General features: G+C 37.8%; 1 protein-coding gene across 4 annotated transcripts in view; it reads left to right on the top strand.

Moving 5' to 3' along the window:
• PCSK5 (proprotein convertase subtilisin/kexin type 5) overlaps positions 1–21,796 on the top strand; it is a 400,588-nt gene that overhangs the window by 267,588 nt on the left and 111,204 nt on the right. For 3 of the 4 annotated variants that reach the window (XM_033123075.1, XM_033123076.1, XM_033123078.1), the window contains exons 18-20: positions 3,199–3,296; positions 3,733–3,862; positions 4,303–4,418. In XM_033123075.1, the coding sequence (XP_032978966.1) occupies positions 3,199–3,296; positions 3,733–3,862; positions 4,303–4,418 (344 nt within the window). Of the gene's footprint in view, positions 1–3,198; positions 3,297–3,732; positions 3,863–4,302; positions 4,419–13,418; positions 13,608–21,796 lie in introns of those variants that run through there. The other variant, XM_033123077.1, reaches the window with a different exon arrangement.

Here is a 21,796-nt window from a genome sequence, read left to right on the forward strand (position 1 = left end):
TTTAATCCTCCTGATTCATTCTTTTGATGGTCAGAAACTGTTCCCTTATCTTTATTATTTCTTCTTTATTATTATTTCAATCGTGCTCTTAAGTACCTCAGGTTTGGTTCCATTATGCTATGGTATGCACATAGATTTAACACCTAGAGATGTTTTCCTTGAATGGATGGCTTTAATGGATGACTGCTAAAGCCAGATACAGCAGGTCCTCAAATAACTCTTGCTTATATCAGTTAGCCTCATTTTATACATCATTTTATACAGCCCCAAATTATACATCATTTCACTGAGTCACAGAACCTATCGATGACGTTAAGTGAGGACCTTACTATAGTTGATAGATTCTGTAAGAGAACAACATGCCCCTCAAGGGAACTAGGCAGTCTCTTGATTTCCATAGAGAAGGTCAGACCATCCTCTGTTGAGTGAGGAGTTGGAATGTGGGTTTACATAGAGCTAGAGGTCTGCTGCACTCAATCTCTTTTGAGTACTTATGGTACCTCTATTTCCACCTTTGATCAGAGTTGAAATAGTTAGAGTCTAGACAGGTTTAATTCTTCACATTAGTTAATATTACAACATCATTTTTATTTCGATTTATTAATTTGTGGCTTTACTTATTTTTCATAATTGCTTTCAGTGTTAGTTTGCTTAGCACCTTTCATCTCAAGACAGTCTTGACAAATATCAGTCTAGTCAGCCTAATACGTTTTGGAGAAGGAGCAGATTGGTATAATAAAAAGAAAGAAGATAGATATGGACCAAAATCCCCCTCTGCTGTTTACCAGCTGTGTGGTCTTGGCCAAGTCACTTAGCCACTCTGAGTTTCGATTTTCTCATCTATAAAATGGTGATAATCACCCCTATGTTGCTGGATTATGATAAGGATTAACTGATAACATTTCCAGAGCACTTATTCCAATGTCTGATACACAATTGGTCCATGAGAAATAAAAGGTTATTTAATAAAGATTATTTTCTATATTTCTTAAGGAACAATTTATACAGTAAGGTAACCAGTGTTCTCCAATAGAAATGAGAGCCACATATGTTAATTTTAAATATGCCAGTAGCTACATTAAAAGAAGTAAAAAGATATAGGTGAGGTTTACTTTAAAAAAATTATTTTACTGAATCTATCCAAAATATTATCATTTCAATGTGTAATTAATATAAAAGATGCTTGGTGAGATATTTTACATTTTTTTGCTGTTATTGTACCAAGTCTTGGAAATCTGGTGTGTATTTTACCTCTAAACCATATCTCAATTCAGACAGTAATTTTTTTGATCTGTATTTAGATTTTATAAAATTTAGCTGAAAGTAGCCAACGTGTTCTAAAATTACTCAAAATTTTTCCAAGAACTGAATCAACTGCCAATTTATAAAACTTAGACTGAAATTAATTGAAATTAAAATTTTAAATTCCATTCCTTGGCGACACTAGTCACATTTAAAGTGCTCAGGAGCCACGGATGCCAGAGCATGTGGGACAAGCATAGCTCTAACCTAGCTGGCTTATCCCAGAAAGAACCCAGGTGTTCATGGGACCAGGTCCGTTAACTATGTCAGCCCTGTATGGTGGAAGCAGCAGAAAGCTTCAGGGTTCACAGTAGTTGCACATCCCACTTAGTTTGTTCCTTCCCCACACAGTGCAGCCTCTGTCTCCTGAATAAATGCCAACCTCAGAAGTAATGAGTTGTATTAGAAAAACTACGCAGCTTTTTAAAAACGTTGATAAGTTTTTTGGTGGTCCTGTCTCCTTCCACAAAAGGATCTATTTGATGCAATTGTCCTTTTTCCAGCTCTCTGGAAAGGGAAGGGATTCTCTTTGTAAATGACAGCTCTCTCTGGACAGTGAGGATATTTATGAATGGAGTACACTTCCACTTATGCTGCCCTCGGTCTCCGTGAGGCTCCCTCTATTTTTGTTAGGGGCTTCTAGGGTTGACCATTTTGTCTCAAGAGACCTGTAAATTTTTAAATAGTGGGTAAGAACAAACATGGAAAAACATCTATGGATAAAATACTGGAAGGAAACAGATTAAAATATTAACAGCACTGTTTGGGATTCTTTTTCATCTACTTTGGTTTTGTTCTTTCCAAATTTCTTTACTGGGTATATTTCTTTACTGAAATAAATTTTACTTTATAAAATTGGTATGACCCATATACAGAGCAAAGTCCAGATGTGAATTGGAGCAATATAAAGTGTCTAATAAAATAGAACCCATCAGACCCTGTTGCTTACTGTAGATACCTTTCTTCTGGTATCACCCATTGGCTGACATAGAATCACATGTTTTTCACCCTGGTAGTAGTCATACTACTTAGTTATTCAGTGAGAGATATTTATATGTTAAATATTGCAAATTTTATGTATTTGTTTTGAATTTTAAGAATCAGTCAGTAGACTATAAGAAATATCATAGCTGATAAAAATTAAGAGAGTGAAGAAAATATACATTCCTCATTCGACATTCTAGCAACTCATTCAATATTAAGAGTGCTAGCTAGAGAAAATGTGGTACAGATAATGCCTAGAAACACTAAATATTAATATAACTAAGAAAAGTTGAGATGTTTGTGGAAGCAGAAATGTAGGTAGGTAATTATGCTAAATTATTCATTAGAGTTTAAAATAAATCAAGAAACAGAGGCAAAAGTATATTAGAATTCTGTTGTGGGAACCAACAAGAAGTAAATCAGAAACACTTAAAAACAAAAATAGAAAAGCTACTCCTGGGAGTTTGGGTAAGGGTGGTTGTGTGCTATTATTCAGTTCTAATTCATTTACCATGTGTTCCTATTGCACTTATAATTATGAAACAACTTTTAAATTTATTATGTAGTAGGTCTGGATATCAGGGAATTGTTAGGCATATTACTAGGTAATGTGATTGTTTTATCCATAAAATACTTAAAACCTCCAGGGTGTAAGATGTGTAGGCCAGTCTAACAATTCAAAGGAATGTCCCCAAAGCTTGCAACACATGTATATGCTACAGACATTATAATAAGGCACAGAGAAGCATTGTAGGCATCGAGAGGGAAAAAAATAAAGAGGGTACAAGGGCTATTTCCCCTGCTTTGAAGCTTTGCCAAACCCACAGGTCTCTGGGGGAAGCTATATTTGTTACATATGGAGTTGGGGAATCATGACCTCTTTGCCTTGCTCACAGAAGTCTGTGTCTTCAGCCTGCAGGGATCCCGGTGTTCCATCGCCTGTGAGGACGGACAATACTTCAATGGCCAGGACTGTCAGCCCTGCCACCGCTTCTGTGCCACTTGTGCTGGTACCCTCTCCCCCAGTCCTTCCGTGTATTCTTCTGGCTTTGGTTTGGCCTTTATCTGTTTTTAGCCATCACTCATGCAAACCCACTTGACATGTTTAAAGCAAATGCTAGGGAAGCATATTTCTTTTCCACTAATCATGCATGTTTGTATTCTCATTGAAAATCAGTCCTCAGCAGCCTATTCTCATTGAGAAACTTAAAAACCCCAGTGATATCTGCTTCTCTTTCCAAAAGATGAGATGCTCTTGGCAAATCGGTTCAATTTAAAACGGGTTTTTTTTCCCCCAAGGAATGTAAGAAAAAAGCACAAATACTGAATTACAACTCTTAAAATGACAGCATATTAACGGCATTTTCATAAACTGCAACAAGCAATCCATCATGCAACCTCTTCTGAGGTTTTGTTTCTGTTTCCTGCATTTGTTTGGCTTTTCAGGGGCAGGTGCTGATGGGTGCATTAACTGCACAGAGGGCTACTTCATGGAGGATGGAAGATGTGTGCAGAGCTGTAGTATCAGCTATTACTTTGACCACTCTTCAGAGCATGGATATAAATCCTGCAAAAAGTAAGTGGATCCACACCTCAAGTCCTGCATTTAGTTACTGGGTTCCTTATTTGACTGGCTTCATAAATAATATGGAACTTAGAATTATTAATGATAAAATAAGGTGCAAACATTTACCTATGGACACTGCCCTGAAACTTGAACAATTTATCTTTGATTTTTTTTTTTTTTTTTGCATGAGGAGCACTTTAAAACCTTTACAGTAAACCTTTAAGGTAATATATCTCTTTTAAGTACATGCTTACTGCTTTATAAAATCATACTATCTACCTGTTAGGTTTTCTTTAATGTTGTCAAACCTAGCAATTACTTTAAGAAAACATTTTTGTGTCATCTTCAAAGAGAGACTTAAGCTTAAGAAATTAAGAGGTTGATAGTAAACACATCTTTTCTTGTGCCTGATGTGTGAAAGGATGACAAATTGTATGTTTTTCCCATAGATGTGACACCAGCTGTTTAACGTGCAATGGTCCAGGGTTCAAAAACTGTACAAGCTGCCCCAGTGGGTATCTCCTAGACTTAGGAATGTGTCAGATGGGAGCCATCTGCAAGGATGGTGAGTACAACTGCCGTTTTTGATCTTCTGAGCAAAGTGTGATCTTTGTACTTTAAGGCCTAATATATTTCCACTTAAAAAAGAAACTATCAAGCGTGGGTCAGATAGGACATGGCCAATATCTTGTTGGCATTCATCTTGAACTTATGACTTCAATGGGGTTTATTTTTTGGTTTGGGGGAGGGAGGTATTTTTAATTGCAAGAAAAAATAAATCACCTATAGTCCCACTGGCCAAGATGGCGCCAGTTAACATTTTTTTAATTAATATAAACCTTGTAGTTTTAGATGTACAGCATAATGGAGCACTAAGTACAGAGAGGTCCCATATATCCCCTCAAAACACACATAGCCTCTCCCATGATCAATATCCTGCACTAGAGTGATAACATTTGTTACAGTCGATAAACCTACATGGACACACCATTATCAGCCAAAGTCCATAGTTTACATTAGGGTTCATTCTTGGTCTTGTACATGCTATGGGTTTGGACAAATGTATAATGACATATCTACCATTTTAGTATCATAAAGGACAGTTTCACTGCCCTAAAAATCCTCTGCTCTGCGTCATCCTTCCCTCCCCCCAACCGCTGGAAACCACTAATTTTTTTACTCCTCCATAGATTTGCCTTTTCCAGAATGTCATATAGTTGCAATCATATAATGTAGTCTTTTCCAGTTAGTCTCTGATATATTTCTTTCCTGTCTTTTGCAATATGTACAGGAAATTTTATATCCTGCTTTTTACACTGAGCATTAGATATAAATATAATCCTGTTTTTATAAAGTCTTTAGAAACTACATTTTTAATAACAGCATAAAATTCATGGAGATGCTATAGTTTATTAGGTTGTGTATTATTTGACTTGTCTATAATTTTGATATGTGAATAACAATCAAATGATAGCTGAATGGTTCATTAAGCCCATGAGGCTAGGAATTAATGATAGAACCAGGTATAGAGCTTAAAACTTCTGAATGTTGCTCCATTTGTCTTTTCTTTTCTACCAAACGCCAGGACCCCCACACCTTCCCTAAATATTGATTGAATTGGTCTTGGGGTGTTGCCTGAGTATGGATATTCTTAGAAGCGTCTCAAGTGATTCTAATGTACAGTCAGGTTTGGGAACCTCTGACTCTACTGCAATCCCCCTGACAATTTGGCAAATGCCAGGTTTGCTCACTTCTCTAACCTCAGTTTCCCCATCTGTAAAATGAATTATTTCAAATTATTCCAATTGCAACATTTTGTGAACTTAAACTGTCCTTATAGTTCACTCTGAAGGGGTCCTAAAATTTGTGCCTAAAGTTTATACACACAGTACATGTCAATGATGTAGAAATTGTTTTGAACCTTTGCTCTTCTAAACATCTTTGGATTATTATGTAAATAGAGAAATAAAAAATATGTATTTGGACAGTCTTCCCTGAAAGATCATTCCCCTGGGTTTACTCTTTGTTTTCCTATGAATAACTCCTCTTCTAGAAATTTCACAAAAAGGAGAATAGAACTAAGGCTGGGAGAATGTGGATTCAGGAGTCAAAACACTGTTATTCATATCTGGGCTCCAGACTTTGGGCAGGTTATGAATTTCTCTGTGCCTTACTTCCCTCCTAAGTAAAAATGAGGAGGATAATATTACTGACCTCGTATGGTTATTCTACAACTCACTATTAGGAATGTCAAAAAACATCAAAAAACTGGGCAGGCAGTGGCACTGATAAAACATCATTTAGGGTCTCGTTTCCATGGAGTGTCATAGGTAACTGCATCTTCATAGCTTTTCTGATGTATGACAGGTCTGGCAGGGAAAGGACAGGCCCACTCAGGCTTTGTGTTACAAGGTTTCTTGGCTAGGGCCGATTCTCACAGCACAATATTGTGGTGAGACGATTAGGTGATGGCACCCCCAGGACCATGTAAGTATCACTTTTTAGTTACCAACAAGTACTCCTTACCATTACTTAAAAACAGGGTTCTCCTACATCTGAATATGACTAGAATTTTCATAAGTTCATATCTGAAAGCAGATGAAGATTTTTAAGTGATTGATCTATGACTTGAAATTTTCACCCTTAGCAGTTGGTACCAGTCATTTCAATGTTTGTGATGCTTTAACTAATTTCCTGAAACCATGGTAAGTATGTGAGAAGGTATGCCAAATGGTGCTTTGGTAAAGTGTAGTGTCAGGATTGTGGGCAGTAGTAGAAAAGAAATAATTTGTGATGAGTCCATTTTCAGGTCAGTTAAAGGAGAGTATTGGACTCTGTCAAGATGGAAGAGTAGGTAAATGCTGTGCTCACCTCCTCCCATGACCACATCAAAATTACAACTAAATTATAGAACCATCATTAATAACTACCTGAAGACTAGCTGAACAGAATTCTTATAACTAAGGATATAAAGAAACAGCCATGCCGAGACTGGTACAAGGGGCAGAGATGTGGAACAAGCAGGTCCCACACCCTCAGTGTGGCAACAAGGAATTAATTGGGAAGAATAGTTCAGCTATGGAGGCCCACCCTGAAGAGCTAGGCATCTCAGACCCACACCGGGCTCCCCAGCCTGGGGCACTGGTGCCAGGAAGAGAAGTGCCTGTAACATCTGGCTGTGCAAACCAGTAGGGATTGTATTCAAGAAAGACAACAGGCTGCTAGAGACTTAGGCATTCCAGGTCTTAAAAGGCCCAAGCACAGATTCACTCACTCAGAGCTCCAGTACAGGGGCAGCAGCTCAAAAAGCAGCAGAGACATAGAAGGAAGAACTAAATTCACTAGCTTCAAGACAAGGACTGGAAATGCTATAGACACCATTGTTCCTTTGTTGAATTCTGTCCCAACCCAGCCAGCATGCACCAAATCTGAGTTCTGCATTAACCTGCTCTGGTGATACCCTGGGGCTCCACCCAACTCACACACCCAGTAAGAACCTATTTCCGTGGCTTTTCTACACAAGCTGACTGTCTGGACTTGCACTGAAGATGTTCCTAACATTTCTCAAAGGTTCACAAACCCCAAACAAGCAGTGGTTGGCCTCAGTGTGCCCTGTACCTCTTGTTAAGCAGCCCCAAACCTGACACTAAGGGAGCCAGTGTTGGTTCACAACATGGCCTCTCCCAGGCACCTCCAAGCCCAGCACAGGTGGCAACCAACCACAGATCACTTTGTAGCTCCTACCAGGTGGCCCCAAGCTATGCACCGGCAAGAGCTGGCTGTGGCCTGCACCAGAGCCCCTCCCAAGAGACCCCAGAACCAAATACCTGGTGGCCAGCTTCAGACCAAACAAAAGCACCACCCAAGCAGCTACATAATCTACACATCCAAATAGCAGACTTGCCAGGCACCAGAGCCACACTAAACTATCTCCTGCTCCGTGAGGTCAGCCCCTCCCCACACAAGAACTCATCCCTATAGTCATGGCCACTTCTCACAGCCAGTCAGCCTGAGGGTCAATCCCCCCACTGACATGCCAATAGCAATCAAGGCTAAACTACAACAGGAGGGCCCACACAGGGGACACCTATGGAGCACCCAGTTGAGTGACAAGGGAGACTGCACATTGGGTTCTGCAAAACACCTTCCACATAAAGCCACTCTATCAAGGTCAGTAGGAGATCTACCCAATACATAGAAAGAAACACAGAGAGTTAGCCAAAACGAGGAGACAAAGAAATGTTTCTCAAATGAAAGAATAGAACAAAACTCTAGAAAAAGAACTAAACGAAATGGAGACAAATAATCTACCAGATGCAGAGCTCAAAACAATGGTTATAAGGATGTTCAGTGAACTTAAGGTAAGAATAGATAAACTCAGTGAGAGCTTCAACAAAAAAATAGAAAACAAACAAAAAAAGTCAGAAATGAAGAACATATTAGAGGGAATCAACTGATTGTATGAAGCAGACAATCAAAGTGGCGATCTGGGAGACAAGGTAGCAGAAAACACCCAATGGAACAGAAAAAAGGAAAAAATGAATCAAAATATATATATATTTTTAAGAGACCTCTGAGACAACATTAAGCATACCAACATTTGCATCACTGGGATACCAGAAGGAGAAGAGGGAGAGCAATGGATTGAAAACCTATTTGAAGAAATAATGACTGAAAACTTCCCTACCTTGGTGAAGGAAACAGGAAGCGCAGAAAGTCTGAAACAAGATGAACTCAAACAAGGTACACACCAGGACACATCATGATTAAAATACCAAAGGTTAAAGACAAAGAGAGAATCTTAAAAGTAGCAAGAGAAAAGCAGTTAGTTATGTACATGGAACTCCCATAAGATCATCAGCTGATTTCTCAACTGAAACTTTGCAGTCCACAAGGGATTGGCATGAAATATTCAAAGTGATGAAAGGCAAAGACCTAAAACCAAGATTACTCTACCCAACAAGGCTATTATGTAGAATCAAAGGAGATATAAATTGCTTCCCAGACAAGAAAAAGCTAAAAGAGTTCATCACCACTAAGACAGTATTACAAGAAAAGTTAAAACGACTTCATTTGGAAGAGATGATCAAAAATATGCATAAGAAAATATAGGAAAGAAAACAATTCTCACTGATAGGAAAACTCTTGGTAAAAACCAATAGATTAACCAACTATAAAGCGAGTACAAAGATTAAAAGACAAAAGTAGGAAGATAATGTGTAATTACAACAATAAATTAAGGGATACTCACAAAATCTCACTCATAAAGAATTAAAATATAATGACAAAAACAAACGTGGAGGGTATGTGCAAAAATGGTAGTGATTTTAGAATGTGTTTGAACTTAAGCCACCATCAACTTAAAATAGACTGCTATAAACATATATGAAGCACATGGTAACCACAATCCAAAAATCTGCAAGAGATATACAAGAAATAAAGAGAAAGGAACGTGAACATGACAGTAGAGAAACTCATAAACATACATGAGAAGTGAGCAAAAGAATAAGAAAGGAACAGAGAAGAACTACAAAAACAGAAAAAAATTAAAAGCTTATTAAAAAAATTAAAACCCTATCAGTCATTATTTTAAATGTAAGTAGACTAAATGTTCCAATCAAAAGACATAGGGTTGCTGAATGGATAAAAAGAAAACAAGACCTGTATATTTGCTGCCTATAAGAGATCCACTTCAGATTAAAAGACGTACACAAACTGAATGTAAAGGAACGGAAAAAGATTTTCATGCAAATGGAAACAACAAAAACACTGGGGTAGCAACACTTATATCAGACAAAATAGACCAAAGACTATACGAAGAGACAAAGAAGGACATTTCATAAACATTTATGCATCCAACATAGAAGCACCTAAATATATAATGACATAATATCGATGACATAAAGGGAGAGATCAACAGTAATAAAGTAATAGTAGAGGACTTGAACACCTCATTGACATTAATGAATAGATCATCCAGACAGATAATCCACAAGGAAACAGTGGCCGTAAATGACACATTAGACCAGATGGACTTAATTGATACACTTAAGACATTTTACCCAAAAGCAGCAAAATGTACAATCTTTTCAAGTGCACATGGAACATTTTCCAAGACAGACCACATTAGGTCACAAAACAAGTTGCAATAAATTTAAGAAGACTGAAATCATATCAAGCATCTTCTCCGATCACCGTGGTATGAAACTAGACATCAATTACAAAAAATACTGAAAAATACTGAAAAACTGAAAAATACTCAAACACACGGAGGTTAAATAAATTACACCTATAATATTAATGGGTTCACAATGAGATCAAGAAAGAAATCAAATGATACCTTGAGATAAATGAAAATGAAAATGTAACTCAAAATCTATGTGACACAGCCAAAGCAGTTCTAAGAAAGAACTAATAAATGTATTCAGTAAAATAGCAAGATACAAAATTAATATTCAGAAATGAGTTGCATTTTTGTACACCAATAACAAACTATCAGAAAGAGAAATTAAGAAAACAATCCCATTTACAATTGAATCAATAAGAATAAAATACCTAGGAATAATTTAACCAAGGAGGCAAAAGACCCATACCCTGAAAACTATAAGACAAATTGAAGAAAGAAACTGAAGAAAATACAAACAAATGGAAGGATATACCATGCTCGTGGATAGGAAGAATATTAAAATGTCCATACTATGCAAAGCAATCTACAGATTCAATAAAATCCCTAAGAAAATACCAATGACTTTTTTCACAGAATAATTTATAAAGAACCATAAAAGACCTCAAAAAGCAATGGCAATCTTGAGAAAGAACAAAGTTGGAGGTATCATGCTACCTGATATCAAACTATACTACAAGGCCATAATAATCAAAATAGCACAATACTGGCATAAAAACAGACACATAGATCAGTGGAACAGAACAGAGAGCCCAGAAATAAACCCATGCCTATCTAGTCATTTAATCTATGACAAAGGAGGCAGAAATATACACTGGGGTAAAGAGAGTCTATTCAATAAATGGTGTTGAGAAAACTAGACAGATATATGCAAAAGAATGAAACTGGACCACCTGCTTACTCCATATATAAGAATGAACTCCGAATGGATTATAGGCTTAAATGTAAGATCCGAAACCATAAAACTCCTAGAAGAAAATTTGGGCAGTAAACTCTTTGACATCATTCTTAGTAATATATTTTTGGATATGTTTCCTTAGGCAAGGGAAAGAAAAAAAATAAACAAATGGGACTATATCAATCTAAAGAGTTTTTGCACAGTGAAGGAAATCATCAACAAAACAAAAAGACAACCTATCCAATGGGAGAAAATATTCGTCAATGATACATCAGATAAGGGCTTAATATCCAAAACACATAAGCAACTCATACAACTGAACAAACAATCCAATTAGAAAATAGACCTGAGTAGACATTTCTCCAAAGAGGATATACAGATGGCCAATAGACATGTAAAAAGATGCTCAACATTACTAACCATCAGAGAAATACTAATTAAAACCATGAGATACCACCTAATCTATGTCAGAAAGGCCATTGTCGATAAATCAACAAACAAGTCTTGGCAAGGATGTGGAGAAAAAGGAACCCTCACGCACAGTTGGTGAGATTGTAAATTGGTGCAGCCACTATGGAAAACAGTATGGAGATTCCTTGAAAAATTAAAAATAGAACTACCATATAACCCAGCAATTTCACTTCTGGGTATTTATCTGAAGAAATCCACACTAATTCAAAACAATACATGCACTCCTATGTTCATTGCAGCATTATTTACAATCGCCAAGATATGGAAGCAACCTAGGTGTCCATCGATAGACAAATGGATAAAGAAGTTGTACGTATATACAATGGAATATTACTCGGCCATAGAAAAAACGAAATCTTGCCATTTGTGACAACATGGATGGACCTCAAGAGTATTTTGTTAAGTGAAATAAGTCAGAAACACTGTATGATTTCACTTATATGTGGAATCTAAAAAACAAAATAAATTAACAAAACAGAAACAAACTCATAGATACAGAGAACTAATTGATAATTTCCAGGAAGGGGATTGGGGACATGGGTGGAAAAGGTGAAAGGGATTAAGAAGTACAAATCGGCAGTTATAAAAATAGTCATGGGGATGTAAAGTACAGCATAGGCAACGTAGTCAATAATATTGTAATAATTATGGTGTCAGATGGGTACTAGACTTATCAGGGGGATCACTTCGTAAGGTACATAAATGTTTAATCACTATGTTTTACACCTGAAACTAATATAATATTGTATGTGAACTGTAATTGAAAAAAAAATTTTAAAGCAAGGGAATGGTAACCACAAATTTCAGAGTTTACTTCTAAAAGTGAAGAAGAAAAATAAGTACATGACAGATCCAAAAGAATCAGAAACACTCACATTCTGGGTGATGGGTTCATGGATGTTCATACTATTATGCTTTCTTATGTTATATATTCTGTGTAGATCTCAGATATTACATATTACCATTATAAAGACCATTAAACTTGTAAAAGAAAGAAAAAGAAAAAGGGTATTCTTTTTCTTTTTAAAGTTTATTGGGGTGACAATTGTTAGTAAAATTGCATAGATTTCAGGTGTACAATTCTGTAATACACTATCTATATCTCACATTGTGTGTTCACCACCCAGAGTCTGACTCTGGGAAGAAAGGGTATTATTGATGGCTCACCAGGCTTTTCAAATCACTTGGCGAGTTCATTTAGGATGTACTATTTATTCTCTTTCAACTGTCATATTTCAGTGATTCTAAGACAACATGTTTTACATTTTATCATCTCTGAAATCATAAGCATCTTATAATTCATGGCAGGTCACAACTGCTTTTGACCTAGCAGGTTGACGTGACATAGTTGTCATTGCCTGTGAATATAGTCACAGAGATGTCTGGTCAACTGAGGCATACTGTTACTACTTCTTGCATTGAATTTAATTACAGTTCAAAATTGCTTCAAAAAATTTGTCCAATATTCAAAGGAAAGTTACTGCACATGCACAGAAACAAAACAGCATGTTATATCCGTTTTAAAAAATACTTTCAATAAGCATAAAATTAAAATTCTAATTTGTATGTGAGTATTGTGTCAGCAATTAATAAAAAGCATTTTTGTCATGGTAGTACTTAAAATAGTGGTGCATCTTAAATCCAATGTCTTAGAGCCAATGAAATATAGTATAAACGACTGTATACTCTCTGCTCTAGGTAATTCTAAAAATGAAAATTCCTTGATTATTATTGATTTCTAATTTATTCTTTTTTCTAATCTTTTTTTTTCCTTTTACAAATGGATACCAATCACATTTCCCGTTGGACTGCAATATCTCTCCTTGAAAAACAATGCTGTTGACTGAAATCACTTTGGGTGGACCAAATTTCCTCCCTGTTGACTGCTCCTGAATGATCTCTTCCAATCCCTCAATCTGCCTCTCTGGCCAATCAAAACCTTCTTCCGTGTGTGTACATCATGCTGCTCTCGTCCTCAACTCCCCCTCTCTCTTGCTGACTTCCTGGAAAAGCAACGGAAGAGTCCTGGGCGGAAGGAGGCTTCTGTATGCTAGTGAAAAAGAATAATCTGTGCCAACGGAAGGTTCTTCAACAACTTTGCTGCAAAACATGTACATTCCAAGGCTGAGCTGCCATCCTAGATTTCTTTGTTCCTGTAGACTTATAGATTACTCCATATTATTATTAAAAAGAAAAAAAAAGCAAAAAAAAAAAAAAAAGCAAGCCACCTCTCTCTTTCTTGCTCTCTTTTTCTCTCTCTCTCTCTCAAATTTGTGCAGGGAGATGGTGAACTGTTTTGTCAGAACTTAAATGGAAAAAAAAATAATAAACCTACAACAAGCCTACCTTTTATAACTGGGTGTTTAGTGCTAAACAGCCAGGACCACAGAGACAGTATTGTATGACCAAAGCATTCGATGCCAAAATTTGACGTTAAAGTAATGGTTTGATTTCCTGCCCTGGTTTTGAAGGTCCATGTTTTCCCTTTTGCATTACTTGCTTGTTTCCCGCCTTTGAGACGCCTAAAAATACCTTTCAAAAAATCACAAGCGTAGACATAGATCAAAATGAAACAAAAAGCTCTTCTTGCATTAGTCGTCTTCCATGCTTGAGTCCATCAATGGGGGAAATGGCAGAAAACTGGACCTACGGGCATTAAGAACATCCCGTAGAGTTGTGTTCTGTGTCATTTGTCTTAGTTTTTCACAGTTGAACATTGAAACTTCCCACACGTAATTGACTTCGTGCATTATGTAGTTTTGGCATTATGCTCACTTGATAAGTCTGCTCCACTGGTTTCATCAGATAGACTTGCTGCTACTGGCTTTTCCAGTGTAGATTGGGTTATTTTACACGTAGCTGGTCAAATGGGATCACTCTGCATAGTCAAATTGGTGATGGACAGAATGCAAAGTTACACAAAATAGCGAGACAGGTCCACCTCCCCTGAAGTCCAGAGTGTTCACTTCGTAGTCCCTGCACAATCTCTTGGTGCTATCTAGCCATTATCCCCATAGCATTTTTTAAAAGGCCATCAGAAATTCCATTTGTTGTGGTGGGAAGCATTTTGGATTTGATGTAGGAAATTTTTTTCCTGGAGTCAAAAGTTTCTAAAAGGTCCTGTATTTTTTAAGAAATGGAATTTATTTAAATAATATTTAAGCTCGTGCCCACATTGGCCGGGCCACATTTTTCAATGGTGCTTATTAGAAGTTTTTTCATCTTCTCATTTTCAGAAAATAAAACTGGAAATTGAATATGGGCGGCATGATTGTACCCTCTTGGTTCTGTTATTTTCCCACTCCTCTATCCCTCTATAACTGTGCTATGTTACACCTGTACACTGAATGTCATTGAGATCATCTGTTTTCTTGGAAATGTCTTCCCTGGTTTTCTATGACTCCTTAAACACGTCCTGGAATTTAGAAGACCGAATTATGTAAAAACTATTTTGGATCAGTGGTCAAAAATGAGGAAGCCTGATAGATCTTTTTACCAATTCTGAGTTTCTCTGTTTAGGGAAAGGTAGACTAATCAAGTTTCCTCATATTTTCATATCAAAGCTCCATTGGTGACCTCATTTGCTTTGAGTGTGACTAGCCATCTCACAGCCTTTATTTTTACTTCCTCAATGTCACTGGCCTCACAACTGAGAAGAGGAATGATATCAATAAAGATTATCCTAGGAAGGAGCTGGGACATACATGCTAAGGTCCCCATCTAAGCAACAAGCTAGGAAAAAGCCTACCTTGAAAATATTCATTCCAGACATCAAAGTTATCATCCAACCCAAGGTGAATAATAAATAAGTAAATAGTTTAATGAACTTCTTACTTAGCATCGGAGGGGTAATGAGTCACATGATGTATAAGTAACTAGGGAATCAACTGATTTGCCAGGAAGTTTTCCTCTTCATAAAACCGCAGGCCCTTCTGACCCAAAGAAAGCAAGTTAATCCTGGGTACGGCATATAGAGTCATATAAAGACACAGTCTTTAAATGGACAAATGTAAGCACAAGCCTAAAGCAAGTTCAAGCAGGTGACAAAACCAGATTTGCCTGCGAAGGAATCCATTTAATGAACCATCCCATAATATTTCAGGCACAAAGTTACTATAATAGGAAAGATAAAAATGATGTGTGTGTTCTTAGAGAAATAGCCATCGATACGACAGCCAAGTTCATCAGGTCCACCAATGTGTGTTCCATTTCCCACTGGCCATGCAGGTGCACATCATGGAAATACTGGTTTAACTACTAGTGTGTTACTGCCTCGTTTATCTACAGAATATTATTAACTAGAACATAATGCTTTCAAAGTTTAAGTTAATGTTATATATTATGTATAAATATATATATTCATAATGAGATATATGTAATGGATAGTACAAAGTTTGGAGACATAACAAATGCTCTAACCGTCTAGAGACAAAAGTCCTATCTTCTGTTTTCTTTTGTCTTTTTATTCTTAATTAGTGATCCATTGTTAAATCCAAATCCACTTTTACTGAAAAATACTGTACATGTGTAAAATGTTCAGTTGTTTTTTTGTAAAATATAGTAGAACGGTTGTAATTGATACTGGCCAAAATCAATGTTATTCCATATTTTATTTTTTCTATTAAATTAACCTAAGTTCCTGTTTATTTGATCTGTCGATACCCATGTGTAAACACCTCTGAAAGGGTGAGGTAATGAGAAACTTCTGTTTCCACATAGAAGCTGAATATGAAGGAAAGGGCAGGGAGGAATGAAGCATCTACATAAAGTTGGAAAAGAAAAGGTGAGCAGAGGTGGGAATTGAAAAGGAGGGGAAAAGTAACAGCAGGATATGAAAGGAACAGTTTAGGTTTGGTCATGAATGTATTTAAAATCCTATTTTTAGAAAGGTTGTGAAAAACTTCTATAAAAGCTTCGTACAGTTTCTACCGGATTGTGCAGATGTCATCTGCATGTATCAGCCTTCTGGGCCTGCTTCTTTCCCTGGGCTTCCCCAGGCTGTGGAGAACAGTGTATAGAGAGGTGGGGACCACGGGGCTGGCCACAAGTTGGTGTCAGTGTGAACACTGTTAAAAGATGGCCTTGTACAATTTAATGACATCCTGTATAAAACTGACCGTGGCTGTATCCCTGGATGCCTAGAAGGTGCCTTTGTCTAAAATAAATCTCCAGTTCCTACCACGAGGTAGGACTGAATAGTTAGAAAAAGACACACACACACACACACACACACACACACACACACACACACACACACGGATTATAGATCTTTTTGAGCCCTGCTTGAGCTGCAATCTCTAGCTCTGAAGATTCAGTGCCCTGCCTTCTGGGAAAAGAAATGAGAAATCAGGAAAAGCAACAAACAAATTGAGTTCCAATTAGGTTTAAAGATCTGGGGATAAAGACCTAAGAGAGAGCCTCTGCTGTCGTGAAATCCCATTATAGGGATGGGGAGAAATTAATCTTACCACGTGCGTGTGCTTCACAGTATGGGAATACAGAGTATATACGTACTGATGGAAACATATCCTCTCTTAATTCTCACAAAAACTCTGGAGCAGACGTCCATGCATTATCCTCTGTTTACAAATAAAAAGCTGAGGCATATGGACTTAAGTTGAGATTATGTAGCCCAACTCAATAATAGAATTAAACTGTAAGACAACAGTAAGTAGTGAATTCGAAACCTACAATGGGACACTAAGTTATTAAGTTCAGACAGGCAGAAATTCCTTTGAATTGGACTGTTCAGGGTGAGTTTCCTAGAGCAGGTGGAACTAGAATTAGATCTAGGAGGATGAGGCTTCACTAAGCAGATGGAACGAGTGCAGTAAGAACATTGCCAGCAATCTTGTTGCCTAAGAGATGTGCAAGGAAGCAAGTGAATTGTTTTCATGGTTTTAATTAGTCCATTGCCACAAAGGACAATGAGTCAACATTTGATAGATTCATCAAGAAGAATCTACATTGTTATACTTTCCAGAAGACTGTGTACCCATCCTCCTCAACCTCCCCACCTGTGGAAGACCTTGGTAATAATCGACATCATCTATGGATGGATTGGAATTTTCTTAGTCTCCCCCAGCCCCCAGCATCAGGGACTTATCATCATGCTGCTGATTGCTATCAGACTCATTGTTTTCCCCTCAATAGTCTACCCTTCATTTTCAGGAACTCACAAACTGAGTGCTTGGTAGAGAAGAGGAAGTGAATATTGTAGTAACTATTAACTTAAAATTCCTCAGTCAAGTGATCAGCACTTTAGGCACATCTGAGCATGGAAATATTTAACACCTTTTCCCCCTCACGTAAAACGAATGTCATGTAGCTAAAACATAAGTAGGCATGCATTCTTAACTGCTTTCATATTATCGTTCAGCTTCACCCAACGGGCAATGACAGACAGCAGGTTGACGAGTATGGACAAAACTGGAGGCAATTTTAACTTGGCCTGGCCAGTTCAACACGCCCTCCTTCCATCATCTAATACAAAATAGCAAGGGCACACGAAGGCCAGCTACAGCTTGACCTCAGCACAAGCTGAGCCCTGGGCCCCAGATTCAATATGTCTCGACAATGTATAAACCTGCTTCTCTTCCCTGGTTGACATCCGTTTCCAAATGTTATATTTGTCACAAACCCATAAAATCTGAAGTTCTCAGCAGAATACTTTGGAGCCATTGACAACTTTAGCAGGGCACAGCCAGAATGGACTTAATTTCACTGTAGCTTGTTGGGGCTACTTGGAACCTAGAAGTGAGGCTGTAATCCATATATCATGTCTCCTCTTCATCATGAGAGGTGAAAATCTGGTCCAGAGTCAATTCCTGGACAAGAAGGATGCAGTTATGCAGCATCACTAAGTCTCACAGGGCCAGTCTGGGACCTGGGAATGCCAGCAGTTCCTTCCCACTGTATACCTTCAAGTGACTTCGAAGGATGTTTGACTGTCTTATTACTGAAGGATTTTCTTACAAGGTCTTCTCTAAAGGGCCATTGTTTGGGGGCAGTTGTTGCTTTTTCAGGGCCAGGTGTCAGGCAACAAAAGATATTTTGCATCCCCACTCACTAGGAATTACCAGAAACATTCCCTAAGGCCTGAATTCTAAGACCTTTTCACATTTTAGAAAAGAACACATTAGCTTAAGAACAGCCTTAGTGTTTTAAGGCTGACAAGAGTTTTACTAAAATAGCTTTATTTAATTTGGCCCACACAAAAATCAAAGGCCTATAGAGATGAACTCTCTGATGCAAGATTCACAACTAGTAAGAGGGAGTGGCGGGAATTCAAGCCCACACAGCCTCAACCTTCTGCACAACACTGCCTCCCTTTTTAAGAGTGCCAGAGAATAAACAAGTCCATATTGCATATGTTGCAAGGCAGGGAGTAAGAGTCTTTTCCCAAGTGCAGATAGAAAGGGCATTGTATCTCTGGACTTGGCTTTTTCTCCTTTTGAGCTCAAATTAATGCTTCCATAAATAAACACTGAGTCCCGGTCATATACCAAGCTTTGAGGTGCTTCTTGCCCTCTTCAATCTTACAGTCTAATGGAGGACAAAGACACAAAAACACATGGTTATAATATGAAACTATTTAAGTGCCTTCAAAGGGTCATAAAAAATATTGTTGGGAATCCAGAGGAAGAAGCAGCTCGTTTACCAATTAAGTACTAAAGGTTCTCTGCCTTTGCACTACAAGCTTTCCAAGGGCATCCAAAAGTAGCTTGAAACATTTTTTTAAAAAATCAGTTTAGTCCCCTGTAAAACGAACAAAAGTCAATGATTTTTTCATTAAATATCTACAAAATGCAACAGGTCAAACTAGCCAATTGCAACTCTTAAAGAATATATATATACATATATATGTGTGTGTGTATATATATATATATACATATGTGTATATATATATATATATACACACACATACATACATATATATATACCTTCCTGATCTCTTTCCTCAGGATTCCCTCCTGTAGATTCAAACAGCTACTTGACATTTCCCTTCAGATGTCTAATAGGCATTTCAAAATTAACATGTCCAAAACAGCCTTCAGACTCTCCAGTCCCCTAAACATTATTATCACCAAATGTCTGCCATCACAGTAAATGGCATTATAATTCATCCACCCAATTGCTCAAACCTAAAATTTAAGATTATTCTTTTCTTCACCCCCAAATCCAATCCATTAGCAAGGTTCCTTTAATGACACCTCTACCATGTATCTCTAAAGGGTCTACTCCCCACTTCATAGTTGGAATTCTGGGTCACACCACCATCATCTCCAGCCTGTATTACTGCAGGAGCCTCCTAACTAGGCTCCCTGCTTCTCTTCCTGTCTTTTCCTCTTTTCTCTTTTTTCTCTCCTTCTCCATCCATTCTCTACATGGATAGCAGAGAGTGCTATTACAAATTCAAAATCAGATTTCACCTCTGCCTATTCACTCAGAATAAAATCTGACCTCTTTACATTAGATCTTCTGACCTCTTCTCATGCCCTCTTCCCCATTGCTCCTCATGTTTTAGTCATACCAACTTTCTTTTTATTCTTCAAACACAATCAACTTGTTTGTGCATCAAAACCCCTGCTCTTCACCTGGCTGGTTTCTTATCATCCTATAGGTCTTAATTCAAAAACCACTTCCTTGGAAAGCAGCTCCCTTCACCACTCACCCCACATCTGCCAGCCTTTGGTCTTTTCACAGCACTTATCACAACATGACATTCTATGGTTCATTTACTTATTTATTGTCAGTCTCTCCCACTATAACATCAGCACCATGAGAGCTGGGGCTTTGTCCATCTTGTTCACAGTCTATCTTATATGGTTAGGACAGTGCCTTGCTTAATAAATATTTGTAGAATGAATGAATAAAAAGACATAAGAGAGAAATGACATTTGACCAGAGTCTTGAAAAATAAGCAGGAATTCGTAAATCAAAGAAGGCAAGGATGTTGAGGAAGAAATCTCGAGAGATAAGAGACAAAAAAACCCTCCATGGGCTTATGAACTGAGATGGCAGAGAGTGGGCAGGATAGGCAGCTGGAGGGAGAAGATGGAAAAACGACTGAGGTCAACTTGTAAAGGAGCTTGGATGGGCTGTTGCCCTTCCTCCACCTCCCTGTTATCATTGCCATCAACCCTCCTTTCAGAGAGGTTAACTGACTTATTCAAGGACTCCATCAAGTCAACTCATGGCCTCCTGCCAACATATTTGAGAAGCATTCATTCAGACAGAATGCTTCTGTCCCCCGCGAATTAATTGATGGCTACACTGAGCCAACTAAATGAAAGGACAGGGTACTAAGCAGAGCTCAGCTGTCAGATGAACTCACGTATGGGAGGCAGCCCATAGCGTCTCTTAGCAGTGGTATCCATGACCAGAGCAATAAATTTGGCAAGCTTAGACTTGGGAACAAGGGCCTGCTCAGAATTTTCTTTTCTTTCTAAGACAAAACCTCCTGAGTTGTCCTTACCAGAGAAGAGCAAAAGGGAAGGAAGTGATACACTAGTATCTCACATCCCAAACATTGAAAACAATACTAACAACTCCCATTTTGGAGTACTTCCTATTTGCTAAACACTGCTAAATGCCTTATATGGGTTTTTTTCATTCAAGACTCCTAATAGCTTAATTTTATCTTCTTTCTACAAATGAGGAAGCAAATGAGATAAATGTGTGAGGCACCCCAGTAGTAAATGGAAGAGCTGGGATTAACTTAAACCCAGACAATCTGATATCAGAGTCTCCAGAAGGAGAAATATAACAGCCAGGAAGATGTGTCAAAAAACAACCTGCAGGCCGTGACTATGGAGCTTGCATCAGGATTATAGGGGCCCTCCATATCCACAGATTCTGCATCCACAGATTCAACCAATCAGGAATTGAAAATATTTTAGAAAAGTTACGTTGTTGCTGACATGTACTATGTAGTTTGGCCTATGATGGTTACATCTGTACTGAACATGTACAGAATTTTTTTTCTTGTCATTATAAGTAATCTAGAGATAATTTAAAGTATACCAGAGAATGTGTGTAGGTTATATGCAAATACTACACCATTTTATATAAGGGACCTGAGAATCCACTGATTTGGGAATCTGGGGGTTCCTGGAACCAATCTCCCGTGATATCGAGGGACAACTATATACATTTTAGCTGACGATATATGGTCCAGGGTTCATGTTACCTCTTATGAATACAGCAACATCCACCCCGGGTCACACACCATGGCCACATAGCGCTTTGTGTGACCAAGCTAGGATTGGATATCATTAGAATTAGTAGCGACCAATGGGCCGTGTGAGCAAAAGAAGTCAGAATGGACCTAAGAGAAATGAGGCAGTGGCTGTTAAGAAATGAGGATGTGATGCCTCCTTTTGTGCAA

This window comes from Rhinolophus ferrumequinum, chromosome 12 (genome assembly GCF_004115265.2).
Source record: "Rhinolophus ferrumequinum isolate MPI-CBG mRhiFer1 chromosome 12, mRhiFer1_v1.p, whole genome shotgun sequence".
Lineage (NCBI taxonomy): Eukaryota > Metazoa > Chordata > Mammalia > Chiroptera > Rhinolophidae > Rhinolophus > Rhinolophus ferrumequinum.